The sequence below is a fragment of the Brachycentrus maculatus genome, unplaced genomic scaffold (assembly GCF_059751285.1).
Source record: "Brachycentrus maculatus isolate JH-2025_06_01 unplaced genomic scaffold, ASM5975128v1 h1tg000117l, whole genome shotgun sequence".
Classification (NCBI taxonomy): domain Eukaryota; kingdom Metazoa; phylum Arthropoda; class Insecta; order Trichoptera; family Brachycentridae; genus Brachycentrus; species Brachycentrus maculatus.
The window spans coordinates 1,060,861-1,081,389 of record NW_028280870.1 but is presented as its reverse complement, the minus strand read 5'-3'; the positions used below and the strand labels follow the sequence as shown (position 1 = coordinate 1,081,389).

The 20,529-nt window shown below is 34.3% G+C and overlaps 1 protein-coding gene across 1 annotated transcript; it reads right to left on the bottom strand.

Moving 5' to 3' along the window:
* Positions 1-1,692: 1,692 nt before the first annotated feature.
* LOC148309790 (uncharacterized) lies at positions 1,693-20,044 on the bottom strand. Its single transcript, XM_088259412.1, has 13 exons — positions 19,359-20,044; positions 19,126-19,289; positions 18,512-18,783; positions 18,291-18,408; positions 17,934-18,133; positions 16,049-16,302; positions 14,129-14,383; positions 11,931-12,075; positions 8,294-8,445; positions 7,292-7,471; positions 6,323-6,468; positions 3,569-3,778; positions 1,693-2,960 (listed from the first exon to the last, which is right to left on the bottom strand). Exons 1-13 carry the CDS (start codon positions 19,627-19,629, stop codon positions 2,697-2,699), a joined length of 2,631 nt encoding a protein of 876 aa, XP_088115538.1. The 5' UTR covers positions 19,630-20,044; the 3' UTR covers positions 1,693-2,696.
* Between the last annotated feature and the right edge of the window lie 485 nt (positions 20,045-20,529).

Genomic DNA, 20,529 nt, shown 5'->3' with positions numbered 1-20,529 from the left:
ATATATGGAAACATTACTTAGGGACAGAATTGAATTATAGGATCATAAACAAAAAATTGTAGTACAGCTAGTACCTTCAATTGCGTTATTTTGGAAAAAAAAGCACATTTTAATCTGTCTGCGCATATGATCTGTAAAGTGAATAGTTTTTCTTCCATCACATTCTTGGTCAAATCAATGTTACTCTGAATTTTTTTTTAATAACTTATATTGACCCTTTATTGGTAAACAATTATAAATGCCAGTTAGGTAGTATTTTTTCCAGATTATGCATACATTTATTTTGAGTAGACAAAACAATATTTACCTAAGTGGCATTTACATAATTTTTCAGGAAAAGATCGTTATTAAATACATATATTAGAATTCATGCCAAAATTTCCAGTAAAAAAATTAGCAAACATATTTTTGTACATACATTTGTCTCGACATTCCTTTTTGTTTGTGTAGATATGTAATGTTATGTAGAAGTATAGGCATAAAATGATTTAATTTATTATCTCATGATGTTATTAAATGTACATAATATTGACGATTCCCGGACGTAAATAAACTATGAATTTTTCTTTTGTTTTTTAATTTTATAACCCTATTTGTAACAACAATATTATGACAACTTTACAACAGTTGCACAAATATGTTCATAGAACTTTTCAGCGTAAAAAATTAACATATTGTTTGCGCGAAACGCTTAAAAATATCTTTAACATACTGGTAGAGAGTTTAACATGTTGGTAGAGAGCGTAAGACGCTTATAACCGTTCTATTTGCTTACTTTTGGTACAGCGCGAGATGCCAAAAAACATTGTACGTATCGAAGTTGGGTTTGCGGTTGTCGGGGTTGATGAAAAAACTACCCGCTAACAATGTGTTAATACATTAATAAATACACAGATTCTTTATTTTCCTAAAAATGAGTACTATGTACTTTCATTGAAAATTGTTAAAAAGGATATATAATGGATTTAACTATTATACATATGTACCTACATTTTAAATAGCACAAATAAAGACCAGTTTGCATCATCACATGTCTCGTTCGAAGACTCAATTGCAATGTTTATGGCCCCTTTACTGTACTTTTACTGTGGACCTAGCAGTCCCTATTCTAAGTGTATTTGTTAATCCAGAGGAAGGTGGGAGAGAAGTGAGGAGTAGAGAGAAAAAGGATGTCAGGGCTACAGAATACCAGGAACTGGAGGGGTCTTTTGGTGACACATCGCCAACTCCTTTCAAGAACGTCATAAATCAAAAAACTTTATCTTTCAGGAGAACGTTTTTAAAGTTTAAAAATATAATACAATGTATTAAAAATAAATATCAAGCCACTTATTGAACTTTTTACTGTGCAACAGATCTTTTTAGGTAAAACCTGAAGGTTTTTTCTCCATTTGAAAAATATTTAGTATATTTAAAAAAAAAATATTAAACAATACCTTTTCTTCAAAATGCAAAAACAACACTTTCTGCCCTGTAGCGGGTAAATATTAAGTTAAAAATATGCCGCTTTTGCTGGGATTTAGTACATTTTCTGGGCATTCCGAAAGTATGCACAATTTAAAATTGTCGATTTTTGATTTATGACGTTCTTGAAAGGAGTGAGCGACATGTCGGCAGCACATAGAAATAATACAATCCTGATAACGGACATGCCACCAGAATAAGAAGAATATGTTTTTATTAAAAGGACCATTACGGCTTTCGAAAATAATTTAATTAATCTCTTTATCAAGTATGCAGTACATATTCACTCTTATTTTGTAAGATCACAGATGATAGGTGTTTCAAGTACAATATAATAAACTTATCACTGTTCTTCTGAAGCAGTGAATCTAACATTTCCGTAGCTCAAATGTTTTTTCGTAATTACAGAAAATATCTTCATCTTTATGAGTCGCTGGCTTATGATAATTTGTTTTTCTCTAAAATTATATTTTGTATTGTTTTTACAACAGTTTAAAAGCGATATTTTTTTTCGTTGTTAAAAAAAGATTGGATAATGAAATTTACAGAAATTAAATTAATGACTTATACTTAAAATACGACAACTTAACTCGATACGTTTATTACCAGAAGCTTATTTTGACAAAAGCGAATTACACAATGTACAGTTTTTAATTTAAGTATCAAACTAACAAATAAAGCTCCTACAGTCACTCATTTTCAAAACTAATTAATTATTGTAGGAGATTCATTAATGTTCTTCTATGCCCATTCAATCTTTAATTCAAAACTGTGATTTTCGTAGATTCGCCCTTGTCATTCAATCCTCAGATAACATCCCACAATAAACTAGAATTTAGTTTCAACAATGTTTTTCTTTCTAAAAAAAGGCAGCTGTTGAAATTTATATTTATAAATAATTATTGTACTAAGTGTTGGGTACATAGCAATGCAATTCTGATCCGACTGATAAAATAATAACGAACATATTGAACAATTGCTTATTAAGTTATTCTATTATCTTGTACTACAGTCCTAACTAAAAATATAAAGGCTTAATATTTTTCTCCGTGACTGATTTTAATTTGACAAATAATAGATAATAGGTACGTCATTCACATTTTTCATTTCTATAAGAATATCAATCAAAGATTTTAAGCCTTTGATATTCTCTTTATACAACTATAAAGTTACAATTTGAACATTCTAATTTGTTAATAAACATTCTAAGTTTTTTGTAATATTAATCTTATTTAAGTTGGATTATTGTCGTCCGAGTTCCAACTATTTCTTTCTTTCCTCTCATTTTCCATTGTACTTTTAGGTGAGTCTGGTTCTTTAACATGGTTTTTTCTTCTGGGATTCACTCTTGTCAATCTACTGATATGTGATAACCTGTCCTCGTCTATTTCTTCCGGAATAGAGTCACGGCGAGACATTCTGTCATGCTCGGAGAATATCGACAAAGCTGGTTGTGATATGTTCTTATGATTCAGCTTTGGAGCACTATTCGCCAGCTAAAACAATAAAATAATACAAATTATATAACTGAGAACAGTTAGTATTCCATTATATTAATTTAGCAAAACAAAAAATAAAATTATATCTCTGTTGTGGGGACTCTGTATAACTGCTCCAGGGAGTTAATATTGGGAAGTGGATGCATTAACTGCAAAGTGTAGATAGCTTTAATGTTACTTCTGGATCTTTTATTTGGCATTTAAATGGCATTTTTAAAACAGTTGCTGATTCGTTTTGTCTGGAAGTTTATGATAAGCCAAAGAAACTAAATGATAATTTTTGTGTAAACAAATATAAGTATATTTATAGTTATCTATGCTATGTAGTAAATTTTCACTGCATTTCCAGTTCAGAGAATTGTTTATACATATTTGTTTTCAGCTAATATTTTTTATTTCTAATTGTCAAATATATTAGGAGCTTGAAATACGCAACTCACAATCAAATTTGTGCTCTGATTGGATCAAGTAATTTAAGTTATGATATGTTATGAGTCTTTTTTTTTTGAATTTGGCCACGTCTACATTATACGATTGATAAATTGTTGTAGGTTTATAATTTTATTCTTAAAATGAATGACATAATTTTATATTTATATGCTTACTTTATTATTGCTGTTCCTTTCATTTGTGCGACAAAGTGACGGATTAGAGATATTATTCTTGGTATGGTTGATTTCCAGCGCAGATTTGAGTAAATCCATCTTAGAGCCACTACCCCTCGGGGTTGTTTTGTTAGAGATTTCCACATTGCTACTTCTCCTTGTACTATTACTTCTAGTACGATACAGTTCATTTATATCTCCTTGAGACAGCTGAAATTGAGAAAAAAAATCAGTTGTTGAGAAAACCACTCTTATTAAGTTGAGTGGATATTCAATTTAGTTAGTATAGTTGATGTTGCATACAATAAGCATGAGTATCACATTTCAATCCTAATGGAGCATAGGGCATCGCATCAGATTGACACAATGTCAAACATGATCATCAATTACATTCAGGCAAGGTAATCAAACCTGCGTTTTAGATTTTTTAGTTAACCCAAAATCCTTTAGGAGTTAAATTTGATTGAACATAGATGATAAATAAAGGAGCTCCGAATGAAGGACATTACCGATATATGGGAATAGAAATGTAGGCAAAATTATGGCTAGGGGATAAATTGTGTGTGTATTTTTAATCCACGTAATTGATTCTTTGGCAAAGCACCCATAATTGAGTGGTACATGCCAGAAACAACTGGTATTTTTTACTATGATTTATTACGAAATTATTTTATCATAAATATTCACATCTACAGTATCTACTCAATGAATTAGGGCCACGCAGAATTTCGCGCAATTTCTCAATTCAAACAGGAATAACTCAGAGAAAACCTTGAATAAAACAACATTGAATTTTATTTACACATGAACACTTTATTACGCTTAAATTATGCATATATTTTCATATAAATATAGTTAGTATTTAGTATTTCCACCTTTGGCAGAAATAACTGCCTCAATTCTTTTTGGCATACTTAAAATGCACTGTTTTATCATGTTTTTTATTTCTTCGTCTTCTGACCAAATTTTTTTAATATTTTTTTTTTGACAGTCTACTGTCGGATTTGGAAATGAGTATACCTTATTTTTTAACATGCTCCATACGTTTTCTATAGGATTAAGGTCCGGAGAATTTCCAGGCCAGGGGAGCAAAGGCAGATTTTTCTTAGACAAAAATTTTATTATTGATTTAGCCCGGTGGCAAGGTGCCCCATCCTGCATGAAGGTGTATGGACCTTCTGTTGGGTCGAGTGTATGGTAGAAGGGCAATAAAATTCGTTCGAGGACCTGCTTATAGGAATTTTGGTTCATTATTCCTTCCACGAAAAACAACGGCCCAGGTAAATTGTTAATAATACATGACCATATCATTGTTGCAGGGGGGTGTTTGATAACTTTTACCACACAGGCCTCATCGTAACGTTCCATTGGTGTTCTCCTGACGAATCGACGGCTCTCTGTCACGGCTTCTAACCGGTACTCATCACTAAAGATGACCTGAAAAATAATGAAAATTTAAGTTTAATTCAAATATATAAGTTTATTTACTAAAATGATATGTTGAAAATTCAATTTAAATAAATACCTTTTTCCAATCATCTACCGAGTTATTTCGATGTAGCCTGACCCATTTTAATCGATCCGCTTTCATTCGTGGTGTCAATTTTGGTACTTTTACAGGGCGCCTGCATTTCAGATTTACTTCGTAAAGACGTCGCCTCAGTGTTGATACCGATATATTTATACCCTCTTCTTCCAATTTTATTTTTAATGTTTTTGCTGATGCACTACGGTTTTCTAAGGCACTTTGAACGATTTTTCGATCAGTCCTCGGTGTTGTTTTTCTAATCCTACGACAGTTCTTTCGCCGATTGCTGGTGGCGGGTGACTGATTTTTTATTGATTTTGAAATTTAGTCCACTGTTTGACGAGAAACGTTTTCTTTTTTTGAAATTTCTCTAATAGATAGTATTCTTAATTTCAGTAGCACTATAACACTAGACTTTTTTTCCTCGGAAATATCTTTACTTTTTCCCATTTTGTCCTTTTCAAAAAAAACACTTGTGTTTACAAAAAAAAATTATACTTTATGAACTAAAATTAAAAATTAAGTTTTTTTCACAAGACACGATAACTATATAACTTCTCTGAACAAAACAACAACCAGAACTCAAGAAACTTCACTAATAAATAAGATAGGACTATTTTTTGAACTTTCAACTATCTGTCTACCTGTGCTAATTAGGGACCTTTCTCAGAAAAAGGGTTTGAAATTTTATAAAGGCTTAAATAATCCAGGTATATTTTACATATTATTGAAGGTAATATACATGATATTAGATGTCAATAGAAAACTTAAAGTATTTATGTAAAATAAATATAATAATCCAAAAGATTTCAGAGTATTCAAAAAAATAATGGGTGGCCCTAATTCATTGAGTAGATACTGTAAGTATGAACATATAAATCTAAAGTACATACATGCGAGTTTTTTTTTTACTGATATGGCCAAGGAAAAAATCACATTGTGTTTACTCGATCGCGAGTATATGGAGACAGATTAATCACTCCAGCTCTCCAGATTTATGGATGTAGGTATGAAATTCATTTGATGGTATGCAGATGTCATATGTGAGGGATTTCAGGAAGAAGGATGTATAGAAAATGAGAAGGAATAGTTAATATGGAAAAAAGGGTTATTATTCAAACATTTGTTACACGATAATGTAAGTTGCTCCACTATTCATATCTTCTCATCTGAATTAGTCTGTCGAATGGAGTTTTTATTTTGTTATTTTAAAGAATGGCACTCACCCTCACTCTGGAGCCTCGTGGTAGCGATGTGAGGGATCCTATAGGATTGTAATTAATCATCATGGAGAGTCTCTCCGTGGATACCATGGGAGGTAGCTCCTTTATCATTCCATCAGTGTTGATTTTCTCAAGTTCCCCATTCTCAGCTGGCGAATAAAAGAAAGCATGAAAACAAATTACATACTTTCACAGGAATAAAAATGAGAAATTATTATATTTCTGGAAAGAGTGACTGCCTTCTCCGGGACTGGAACCCGAGACCTTCCAATGTCGCGTCTGCTGATCTACTAATTGAAACTAACTGCTAACTCAGTCAAGAAATTATCACCAATCAAATTTTATCACTTGGACGCCCTCTTTTATATTTTTTCCAAACTGTACCAACCATTTTTAATTCTTTGTATTTTTTACTTTAATACTACCCTCTTTTATATATATTACTTGTATACTACCCTCTTTTGTGTTCATTAATGCAGAAACAACCAGTTTCGAAAATTTATAAGAAAATCAGTTTCTGATATTCTTATCAACAGGTGAAAATATTAACTTATTTTATATTGAAATATGTCACAACTCAATAATAATAGACAGAAGGAATAATCAGTGGGTACGTATGAGGAGATGCATGAATGTGGAAGAATCGAAGATCGTTTGCAAAGACAGATTGGTGTGACATTTCATTCTCTCTGCCTACTCCTCCAGAGCAGTGGCATGATGACTTGTTAGTTAAGTAGATGTTACAGATAAAGAAAAGGAGTATAACAGCCTTGGCTGGAGCACACCGGGTCGCATACCTGTACTTGTGCTTGTGTAAGTTGTACACTACTAGTATGACTTTTGAAGAAAAAAGAACACATCTCAAAATGCCGGTAAAAAATAATATAGGTCTTAACCAAATTGGATATGACTAGCTTTTTTCTTTGATTAAAAATCTTTAGAAAAAAACACTAATTGAGTATTATTATTTACCAATGTCATCCATTTCGTCTTCATCGTCCACCTTATCACTGATTTTCCTCAACCAGAAGAAGTGTAGAAGTCCGTAGCAGAATCCTCCTAAACAAGCCACAAGTCCCATGTAGCGGAATGCTTCTCGAGTTCCAAAAGATGATATCAGGAAGCCTCCAGCAAAACTGCCGCTTCCTCTGCCTGCATGAAAGATTTAGGTTAAAATTATATGTATTTATTATGAGACTTTCTATTTCACTCATTAAATGATACTGTCTTTCTCTAAAACCATTTTAACCCCACAACATCGCACTGGTGCGTATATGAAACAATTTGTATTTTTTGCAATATAATGATAATGATGACTACTACAAAATCATATCCGCTCCCAATATGAAGCGTATAGAATCCACAAATTGCCTCCAGGCTCTTCTATTGTCTGCCAGTCCCCTTGCATTCTCCCAAGTCAGGTCCACGTCCAGAAGTTCAGACGAGAACTACCCATAGATTGTCAGCAGTGGACGTCTTGGGTGGCGGGAACCTGATGCCTTATGAAAGAGGCAAGCTTGATGGTGGCTCTTGGAAGCCATGCGAAGTACATGGCCTATCCAATTGAATCACCTTTTCTTGGCGACAGTTGTGACTATGGGTTGCTGAACCTACTCAGTGTATCCTAGTTTCTCAGGTCAAACCACCACATGCTTAAAATTCTTCGCAGGCATTTACTTTTTAAGCTAAGTATACGACTGCTCTGGCTCTTGCAAGGTGCCATGTCTCACAACCGTACAAGAGAATAGGAGCAATATAGGCGGCATTTGGTCTTCACCGAGTATAAATCCGATCTCCAGACAACCTTCATACTGCTGAATGCGGTGCTTGCAAGCCCTAAATTCACTCCCAGTTCTTTCACTTGAATGATGAGCTGTTAACACTCTCCTTATCATTCATCATTCATTTTGTGTAATACCACTTTAATAAACACTAATTTGTGACTACCGGTTTCTGAGGTTTACAGGCTGTTACCTAAACTAAAGTGGGCCATTCCCAGTACTCCGATCAGGGTTGCCAACAGATTTTTTGGAGCCAGTAGGGCGCAGTAAGTAGCGGCTGCTACCCACATCAGGTGAACTGACAGAGACTCCATGGCCTCGAATGGAAAGCACCACCATGCATTCCTGAAATCAGACATAATGTTCTAATAATTGGTCATGCTTCGTCTCTAACTCTCATCCGCACCCAATGGTATTTAGAGCAAATACATCACATAGACAAAGTGTTAAACTGATTCTCACAATTACTTGAAGGCACAGTTCAGAGTAAATTAAATAAATGTTAGAGTAAAAATTTCTACTTCTTCTTCAAACCCTTATCCGCACCCGATTGTGCATAGGGCACTGCATCATATAAACGCAGTGATATCTTGATCATTAACACATGACGGAAAAGTGATCAGCCCTCCACTTCAGGTACCAGTCCAGGGTAATATTGAATAAACATTAGAGTGAAAAAATCACTTATATTTATTTGAACCCCCCTGGGAATCGAAACCGGGACCTCCAGTATGGTATCCAAGCGTGCTGACCATTACACTACGCAGGCTGACCAGAGTGAAAATTTACATGTATCAATTTTGACCCCCAGAGAATCGAATCTGGGACCTCCAGCACTGTAGCCAAACGCACTGACCGGACTACGATGCCGGACTAATTATGAAAATGATTTTTTATTAAATTTTTAATTAAACATAATTAAAGGTGAATTCATAAATATGATAATTTATATCCCTCTTTAATAGATAATAATAATGATAATATATAATTAATCAAAAATAATGTTTTTTGATTCATTCATTCATTTCTTTTTATTAATTATTTTCCATTTACTACATTTATAATAATTATTATTTCTTTTACAACATTTTGAGTGTGTCCAAATACTTGTTCACAAAATCTGGATTATCTCCAATTACAGGAGTTATTTTCATATTATTTTTTGACATCTCATCAAAGATGAAGAAGAATATGGAAGTCTGGGCATTTACGGGGCTTACGACCGTCATAGGCTGGTTTGAGTGATCACTTTACACACGTGTAACATTCACCAATTCTACCCATTATTGACAACCACACTACTCAAATTCTTGGAAGTTCTATATATATATGAACCAATTTAGAAACCTTGTTCATGAATCACTAAAACTTCACTAGAGACATCTATTGGTGATCACTCAAACCAGCCTATGACGGTCGTAAGCCCCGTAAATGCCCAGACTTCCATATTCTTCTTCATCTTTGATGAGATGTCAAAAAATAATATTATTTCTTTTAGAAAGATATCAATTGTAGGTACATAAAAAAAACTAATCACTTAATAAGAACACTAATAAGTTTGAGTATTACATTTTTCTAACTTCCGATATATTTTTAACAATTGGATATCAAAAACTAATCACAACATTTTAAATGTGTCCAAACACTTGTCCACAAATGTGGATTACCTCCAATTGGGAGTTCATTATTTTTTCACATCTCAACAGAGAAGAAAAATAATAAATCCATAGTGAATATATTCCAGGATTCGGACCTGACATACAAATGAAGGAGTTTCTGGTAGATAAAAAGATTCTCTCATCCTACCATGGATGTCTCTTGTGAATTCAAACACTATGTTTCGAATTTAATCAATATACCTAAAAGATCCAATAATTTGAGTAGTGTGGTTTCAATCATGGGTAGGATTGGTAAATGTTACACGTGTGTAAATTGATCACTTAAACCAGCCTATGACGGTCGTGAGCCCCATAAATACCCAGACTTCCATATACTTCTTCATCTATGTTGAGATGTCAAAAAAATAATGCAAAAACTAATTACGCCAATCGATGCACAAATTTGGTTGCGTATTGAATATTTGTAGCTTCCAATATATCGTGGGTGTACTGGCAAAAAACGTTAACTCGAAAATATGCAATTTTTACTTAACTATGCATATTATATAATTTTCATCGTTCTATAAACTGGCAAAATACACTAGTAGTATGAAAAGTCATATTTATTTATAAAGGTTTAAAAAGTAAATTCAGCTTTAAGTTTAAAAGCGGGTATTTTACTCACGCTAAAAGCTTTAAATAACAGGGATTATTCAAATAACATGGATTTTAGAGTTAACGTTATATGTCAGTATACCCATTCTTTAAATAACAGGGATTTTAGAGTTAACGTTTTATGTCAGTATACCCACGATATTTAACAATCGTACGTCAAAAACTTAAGCTGAAAATAAATATAAACCGAAAAAAAATAACAAAAAACATCCCGATCGGGCAACCGAAAAAGTATTGTAACAGTTACCTATTAGTCACACTTCTAGTGTGAAGTCATACGAAAAAAGACGTTGCGGAACTAAACAGGAAATGCCGATTTTAACGTCAAGTGATACAGATGATAACATGGCTAAGCATTATCTACTAAATCATAGGGTTCTAGCGGATTTTGTCAGTTGAGCTAATTGTGCAATGGTCGCGGGATTCCTCATTATTCATGATGTAATCTGTTCGCGAGGATGCGGTCCAAAAATACAAATTAGGGACAAAGCGAGGACAAAAACCAAGTAAAGGAATCATATGTCATATGTGAACCTAGGCATCCTGACAACTTGTTACAGTTCCATTCATAATATTATTGTTCCACAAACGTACCGCGTTTATTGCAACACGACGTCGACCCAACATCGCGTCGTGTTGTGTTGTAACGACGCCGACGGATCGACGCCGGCGTAGCGACACGACGCCTACGAATACTAGCGTCTTCGTCGATTTTAATTTACAATACGATATCAAAATATGATATGATATTTAAATGGATGTGTTTTTTTAGAGGTACAAAAGTTCAAATTTTTTGCTGTAAATTGATGGTGGCACCCACCGTGTGGCAAATTGCGCCATCTTGTTGAAACCACAGCTTTGTCACATCAATGCTATTCACCTGAGGCACTAATCAGTAATCATGGTTTTGTAGCGCTCTCCATTCATTGACATTGACCGTAATATTCTAGCCGGCATCGTGTTAAAAAAAACTATATGGGCCAATAATTCCACCTGCCCATAAAGCACACTAAACAGTGACTTTTAATGTAAGGGCGTCTCGACAAAGGCTTATGGGTTTTCTCCCATTCCAAGTTCGGTAATTCCGCTTATTGACATATCCATTTAATAAAAAATGTGCCTCATCAGTGAACATAATTTTGCATTGAAAAAGAGGATCAAGGTGAATATTGTTTTCAGCCCGTTCGCCGAACCTACGAGGCGCATAATGGTCATTCAGTCTATTCACGGTAAAATGGCAAAACGTACTGACTACAAATCAACTGCCAATTATCAAATTGACAGTCTGTAGAAACAATGTTGCCAGTTTATAAACCAAACCTCTAAAAAAAACACCCAATATTATTGTCCTACAAACGTCTTATTGCAACACGACGCTGACCCAACATCGCGCCGTGTTGTGATGTAACGACGCCGACGCCGGCGGAGCGACGTTGGCGTAGCGACACGACGCCTACGAACACTGGCGTCTACGTCGATTTTAATTTACAATATGATAAGTAATATGATATCTAAATGTAATAAATAGGTGTTTTAATAAAACCGGATTTTTCTTACTCGATGAAGGAATACCCAACCAGGCGAGCAGCATGTGAGAAGAAGGCTATTACTATGACGTTGACGTGACCAACTTTGGCGGTGATCATCTCCGCTCCATACAGGAAGGGAATACTACTCAGGGTGCCCACAGTTACCGTTATACCTGGAATACACTTTAATTTTGTTAGCAAATAGAAAACAGAAATTGACAACTAAAATTCGAAATATATTACAAACTTAAGTATAACACAGGGTTTTCACTTCGAATTGGACGTTTTATACCCCAATTTGATACCCTACAAATCAAATTAGACTTTTAACAAGTCAAATTGTACGTTTTAGAAAACTGGACTGTAATATTTTATTTTATATATTTTTTTTATGAAACTCGTTTAAAAAAAGAATTTTTAAAATTATTCAAAGTAGTATTGAAAATCTTGTCTGAAAACTTGAGTGCACATCGCGCGCACAGACTATGACAGCGCGCCGCGTAGGCTTGCCAACTTGACGGCTAACGCATTTAATAATCAAATATGTGCGCAGGTATTCACTGGCGGTAAATGTAGTACTACTTGGTATATTTATATATTTGTATCTTATTTGTTTTGTAAACGTCCAATTTGAAGTGAAAATCTATAGTACGCTAAAAAAATATCACGACAATCTAATTTTACGTTTATATTTTTCAATCTAGTTTTAGAAATATGTATATCATTTGTGAGTAAAGAATTTGTCTTACAATAAATATCTGTAAACATATTACGTCGCGATGCCTTAGGTACATATTTTTTTGTTATTTGTTAATGAAAACAACATTTTTTATTTAAAGTTTTCTCATTGTAACGAGATAGTTTGTAATAATGTCTACATTTGGATAGGTATATATTGTCTACATACTTAACATAGTTGACTGTAGATACAGACAAGACAAATGTAAATCTTAATTTCGTATTCGTAAACAAATCTTTATAAAAGTACTTTAAACAGATTAGATCTAATTATGTTGAATTTGTAAGTCGGAGCAGTAATTTGATTATTCCAAGAACGTAGTATTCAAATAACGTAAAATAAAAATGTTTTTATCAAAATGTAGCAATCTCCAACATCACGAAGATAGAAAAAGTCAAATAAGCGAATTTTACTTCATTCTTTTATGGGCCATAATTCATAATACCAACGTAGGTACTACTACAAATCAATAGTTATACCTCCCATCAAAATTCATAGCTAATAAGAAACTAATAAAAAATATACTAACTTTTTATTATTACGGATAAATAATAAATTTTTAAAAGTAATTTTAACTAAATATATAAGTTTTTCAAATGTTTTGCTCATATGGTATTATACTTTGTGGCACATTTTATGCATAAAACAATTTTTCATTTTTTAGTCCTGTATTGGTCTTAATAAACCCAGGGGTGGTCTGGAGGAAACTGGATTAATCACTTATTAAAATTATGTGTGATTAGCTAGACCCTTGTTAATTTTTTTTTAAACTTCGAAAAATTATCTAGCCACTATTATTTAATTGTAAGCACTATGGTATTTGATAATAACGTAACCTTTTTACGCCAAAATAATGTCCCTACATATTTTTTTGCCTATATGCACTCTTAATAAAAAATCTCAATCAGTTATAAAATCGAAAAACAATTTAAATTTTCGTCGGACGAAATAATATTATTTACTATAATTAGCGAATCTTTTACAAAATAATCACCAAAAATAAAATAAATAATAAACGAGATCTGTTTTAATCATATAATATATTTTGCACTGGAGTGGTTTTTGTGAGAGACTAATTTAAATTTCATTATTAACAGAAGCACTGTTTTTTTACAACACTTCACCATATTGCAAATGTGGACAAGATATAGGGGATGCATACCATACGTTCTTTCAGTGTCCACTCACAATAGAGAAGGAGAATTTTATAAATAGCTTTTAACACTGGCAGGAATTCAACTCCCCACCCAAGTATCCACCCTTCTTTCTGAACCTAATTCTAAATTACGGGCATAATTTCTTAAATGATAAAGCCAAACGCATTCACACTATGATTTTTTAATTAATTAATTAATAAGTGTTATTATTATTTTGTTTGAAAACAAATAAAAGATTTGACAGTGCCAGAAATATCCTCTTATACTGCCAAATAAATAAATGTAAAATAATTTTGAAAGTTTAAAAAGAACTGTAATAAGTATTCTTACCTAAGAGATAGTTCGGCGCACCAAGCTCTTTCAAATAAAGAAACAGGAAGGACTCGATGAACCCCCAGAAGTTTCCTAGGACGAACAGGAAGAATATGAAGAGGATGACGTGAGGCATCTTCATGATGTTCACGAGATCTCTGAAGAGGTTGTCCGCCGGCACCTTGGCTCCCAAAGGCATCATCAGCACCGTCACAGCAGAGATCGTGAGCAGCACATCATATGTGTAGAAGGCAGCAGAGTAATCCGTGTAACCTAGTTAATAAACAAATCAATAAAAATCAAAAGTAAGAAAATGTAAAGAAAATATATTAATTTACTAACTAAATAACCATCACGCCCATCCACACTCTCTATAACTGTGACGCACTTGCTCGCAATCGAAGTCACATCCTTGGAGGGCCACTACTGGACTCCGAGAAGGTGAAGCTCCTATCACCAAGACAGGTTGTGAGTTACATGACTCACGTAGGCCTTGAGAGTGATCTATGATACAGAGGGAGGTCACAAAAGACCTAATATGGTCGCAGTGACATAAGGGATGCAAGATCCCGTGACGTCTTATGTATTTTTTTTTTAAACATCACGCCTTCAGATTATGGGTAGACAAAAAAAAACGCCACACTAATCTGTCTTTGCAAACAATCTTCGCTCTTCCTCATTCATGCATTCACTCATACATACAATTTGATTTAATATTATCAATATCTAGAAATAGGGTAAATTTCAACTAAAAAAATTGAGAAAAATATTATTTTTAACACATTTTTGGTAAAAAAATAATATATTGTAAATTAAGGCAAGTACTTCTTTAATTTATGGCTCCTTTTTTCAATTAATTGCTTTTTATTTGATAAAATAGTATCAAAATTTGTATCCACATAATCTGAAATCCTTGACCTCCTTCAGGCAAACATCCTTAGTGCATGTAAGTCTGCAGTCTGACTAACAACGTTCGTGATTGATATTTTGTGTAGGCGTAAGTATATGAACAGTGCGGAGTATTATTTTGCTTGCATGCAGGTGTAGTGTAGAGATTGTCTTGAAGAGAGAAAAATCTAGTTTGGTCATTTGGAATGGATCATTGTCAGACAGGAGGAATATCTGATTTAACATACTCAACCTATAAAGAATTGTATTAGACTCGTTGTGTCAATAAAAGCCGATATAATCAATATTTTCATTCATCATTTTCTTTTAGAAAATTTGCCTTCGTAAATACGTTGTTTTCGTAAGTTGGTAATGAATGACGTCACAGAAACGATGGACTTATTTTAATATTGGTAACATTGCTAAATTATTGGCGGTTTTATTTGTTGATGTCTATGGTCCACCCTCTCACCCCCTCCCCTCATATTTGTATAACGCAAATGGTAATGTAGTAAACAAACTATCCATACTACTACTATTACAGCTCTATAAACCATAGACAATACTCTCATTTTATTTTTGAAGAACTTTTTGTTAAATTTAAAAAAAATGAGTGATGGACATCTTTATTTCTACCTTTACAATTTTTTTCTAGTAAGTGAAAAAGATGATGTACGTCAAGTCGTTGCCGCCAGTTTTGATACCCATTTGTGCCCGTTTCATTTGCAAATTTTAAAACATTTTTCGATAGGGTGATCAATTTTGCGCCACCTGTATTTTCTCATTAGTTTCTTACATACACACTTATTACTTTAAGTATTTTTTATATGCATATTTACTGTACTCATTTGTCGTTTTATTTTAGCCCTCAGTTACTTTTGTTAATTTTTTTATCTTTTTTTTAAACTTTCTTATTTGTGTTTCAGACTTATTAACCTTGATCCCATGTCACAAAATGAGAAATGGAAATTGCTCATCAGGAATATTTTATGTAGGACTTATGTATATAATAAATGTTATGTTTTAAAATAAATGACTAAATAAACGAACCAACGGTCCTGCTTTTCATGTCGATAAGCATCCCAGTAATAGGAGAGAAGATGGCCATTCCGATGCTGGAGAACAATCGCTCTCTTCCGAAGTCCCCTCCGTACTTTTGAATCATGGTCAGAGCTATGGGGTCCATGATGGTGACACCGGCAGACAGCATGATAGTCCCCAGGAACCGCAGCATGAAGTAGATCCAGAAGGTCGTGTCGTCACTCTCCTTGTAGTCGGGAGGGCATATCTCCGGACCGCCCTCTCTGGAAGATCATTGCGTCACTTGATTGGCCGTAAATCTCAACGACTGACAGCTGATTTGATTCGTCTAATGTAGTGTACTTATTTATGGCAAGGTATTACGATAGAAGTCTGAGGAGTTTGTCCGCCTTCGTGGTATTATGGTTAGCAGTATGTTTAGCTACCGTGCTGGAGGTCCCGAGTTTGACTCCCAGGGAGGTGAAAAAAAATATTTATGATTTTACACTCTATTACATATATTGTAAATAGCTATCAAAATAACACAGCGTCGATACAATCCTGTGTTCTATGGACCGTTGTATTGTCATCGTATTGACGCAGAATCATCTTGATCTTTAACTACATAAAGGCAAAGTAATCAGTCCCGCGCTCCAGGTTTCTCCAATCACTCCAGTCAGCCCAGGGGAAAATTAATTTAAAATTAATCATAATTCCTTAGTGGGATCCATTTCATTAAATATTATTCTATACATTTTGACCCCCATGGTATTAGAACCCGGAATATCCAGCACTGAAGCCAAACGCACTAATCATTGCATTGCAGATGCGAAGAATTGCTACTAATATAAATGAATATGATCAAAATTTCGTCTAAATAAACAGTGTTAAAATTCACAATAACACAAAAAACAAAGGTGGAAGAGTAAATAAATATAACATATCGCTCACTCCTTTCAAGAACGTCATAAATAAAAAATTGACAATTTTCAGTTGTGCATGTTTTCGGAATGCCCAAAAAATGTACTATATCCCAGAAAAAGCGGCATATTTTTAACTTAATTTTTACCCGCTACACGGCAGAAAGTGTTGTTTTTTACATTTTGAAGAAATGGTATTGTTTAATTATTTTTTTAAATAAACTTAATATTTTTCAAATGGAGAAAAAACCTTCAGATTTTACCTAAAAAGATCTGTTGCACAGTAAAAAGTTCAATAAGTGGCTTGATATTTATTTTTTATACATTGTATTATATTTGTAAACCTTAAAAACGTTCTCCTGAAAAATCAAGTTTTTTGATTTATGACGTTCTTGAAAGGAGAGAGCGATGTGTTTTATTAAATTAATAAAATAAAAATAGTAAAATTCTTAACTAGTGAACAGATTTTACGATATCTAGTATTTTTAAAGCGTCTAACAGAGATTTGTTGAGGTCCAAAAGATAGGCTTTTGTTCAATACTGGACACAAGAAAAAGGATGAATAAGTAAGTCTTGTAAAACCCCAAATATGAATACAAAATATTCATATTTTAATAAAATGTGACATACAAAAATAAATGAGGACTTTATAATTCTAGGTAAATAATTTATTGTTTTCAATTTACTATGTTAACCAATTCTATAATATGTTTTCTGTGTAAAGATGCCCAACCTAGAGTTAAAAGTAAAAGGAAAAACAGAAATATACCAAGAATATTTTATTTTGAACAATACAGATAAATATATGTATGATTTTCGAGATGTTTCTTAAATTTATTTGATAAAAACCTGAATTTGATATCCGAAGTGCAAGATTTCATGTAATTAACGATCAAGAAAACACTACGTCGGATAAAGGTGACACATTGAGTGTGTATGAGGGATTAAAGATATAAGGGATGGTCTTACCAAGTTATAAAAAGATTTAAACTCACCTAAAGTTACATCTTTGCACCATACAATCAGTGTTGAGCAGAGACAGGTAGGCTGCTGTGAGGGCCGTAATGTTGGACTCCAACACCAGGCCACCGCATCGGAGGTCTTCCTTGTCCAGAGCAGTCACGTTCACACCGGCATCCCACAGCAACTTTTCCCCGAAGCGCTGACGGAAGTCGGTCACGGTCTCATTTTCATCCTGAGACAATAATTAGACCTTGATATTTATGCTAAGTACGTTTATTTTCTCCCAATGTTACCCACCACGCTAAAATTGCCAACATTTAGCGTGGTGGGTCACAAAAAGAAAAATATAATTATTTAGTTTGGAAGCATTCCTATATGACTTTCCTTACCTGTTCCATCTCAATACCGAGTTGTTCCACAGGCTCTCCAAGATCAGGATGCATGTCGATGACAAAAAATGCCGCGTATTCATCTTCACCAGGCGGCTCTGTTGTTTCTTCAGGAATACTTTAAAAAAATATTTTCTTCATTAGATAAACAAACAGAGCAGGCATTATTTTTACTTCAAATGTTATGGAAATATGAAGAATTTTCTTTTTTGTGTGCTTACTCGATGTCTGCGAAAATTGTAGTATTATCTGGATCTGAGTATCTGACGTCGTCCATGTAGTACTCGGGAGTCGAATTATAAGCGAGGGTGCCATCGGTGCTGTCTTCAGTGGCCGTCGCGTCCGAGTCGTCCCTGGCGGTGGTAGTGGGTTGTGTGGTGGTGGTGGTCGTGGGAGGCTCCAGCAGCAAGCAGTGGTCCGCGCACCTGCCCAGCACCAGCTCTATCTCCTCTTCTTCTGGACACTTTCTACTGGGGCACGGGCTCCACCAGATCTACACCAGAAACAAATCCCATTAATTCACCGAATACCGCATTTTCTCGCGAGGACATTTAAGCGGATCCATTACTATTCATCTCGCACGCTGTGATAACTCCAATGAATCTCTATCAATTGTAGTTAATCTCCATACGTAATTCACGATGACATCCACACATATTGTAACACTATTAGTTAATTTGCTCGGTGGACGGATGTTGGCAATTTGCTAAAGTTCTTCGAGGAATATAATACGCGGTTACTCGAATTAAAAATGCCGCGGCGCGATTTTTCTCGTTAAAATATAAATCTAGAGTGGTGTTTTAGCGCTCTAACGAATGTTTCTCTATCTCTGTACCTCGACGTTGCCGGAGATGGGATGCCTCATGACGTAAGCCGACGGCATCACGCCAGGAGTCTCCTGATGGGGGATGAGCAGCAAGGAGTGATGGAAGGCGGCGTTGAGTATGAGGGTTATTATCACGACCGGCTTGTATTGTCCGAATTTATCCACGAGAAATCCTGAAAAACGAACATTCCTTAAATCATATCACGTTTATTTTTATTACCATGATCCGCAACTTTTTGTACCTGTGATCGGTGGACTTAAGAACGTCGTAAACGGCAGTGCTAAATAAACGAAGGAAATTTCCGGAACGGTAAGACCTATGCTCTGCATGTGGATAGTCAGGTACGGCAACAAGGAGGCGGTGGCTCCGTACATGACGAACAGCGTGACCTTCAGCATTACCAGGTTGGGATTAATACCCATAGTTCGATATATTCTTCCCAGCATCGTAGTATCTTCCTCTTCTTCCTCTGCCAGCCCATCCTCCGCTTTCTTTTTATCTTCTTCATCCATTTTTTCTAAATATTTATTTACTGTACTATTCACACGAAACACATCACCCTAAACGCGAGAAATGGGTTACTGTTATTCTGCCATTCTCCATGATTGGTTAACTACACACTGAAAGGACTCAATGTTTCGAACTCATGTTGATTTTTTCGCTACCCTTAACTCATAAAATCACTTTTCTAAAAATACTGCTCGAATATATATTCACTTCACGTTAATTTGAAAACGATTTTATCCCTTATTCCGTATATTTCGATTGTTGGATTCTATCACCGACATTTTCCGATAGCTCCGCGATGTTTTAATCGACCCAAGTCAGATATAATTATATTCTCATCGAAAGGCGCGCTTCGTGCGAGTCCCTAAGTAAAGTGAGTGGAAACACATGTGATCCCGCGGCTAAGCTCAAATTGAAATTGAACCTTTATGTTTGGTCTCTTAGCCAATTTAAGAATGAAAACAATTTAGCCCCATTCGCTAGAGTAAACGGAGAGGGGGCATCCTGGAACACAAATGTGGGTAAATTGAGGATATATTTTGTAATTTTTTTCTCAAGCTGAATGAACGATTTGTTGACTAGATTAAACTGTTTTTTTTCTCTTTAATAAGCTGGCAAGTTTTTCTATAATAACCTCGAGTAATACTTAGATCATAGAGATATTACTATCTATCACTTTTAAATCAAATAATACTTTTTGAAAATTGTTTTGATATTTCAACATAGCTACACATTTTTATCTATCTTGAAGAAATCAAATGGTTGATCAATCTCTATATAAAATAGTGTCTACATATCTGGACCATTGTATGTCGGTGCATTGGTCATAGTGACCTATTTAGGTCCAGTGTAGGTAATGAATGACCCGTCCTGATCCTATCAGTGCCAGAGATTATATTGCAGAA

What these genes read in the sequence shown, in the direction of transcription:
- LOC148309790 (XM_088259412.1), bottom strand. Translation starts at nt 19,629, where the DNA reads ATGGATGAAGAAGATAAAAAGAAAGCGGAGGATGGGCTGGCAGAGGAA. An exon ending in CCATCTCCGGCAACGTCGAG is followed by an intron (nt 18,784 to 19,125) that starts GTACAGAGATAG and finishes TTTCTGGTGTAG; the next exon opens with ATCTGGTGGAGCCCGTGCCC. An exon ending in AGACGAAATGGATGACATTG is followed by an intron (nt 6,469 to 7,291) that starts GTAAATAATAAT and finishes TTTATTCGCCAG; the next exon opens with CTGAGAATGGGGAACTTGAG.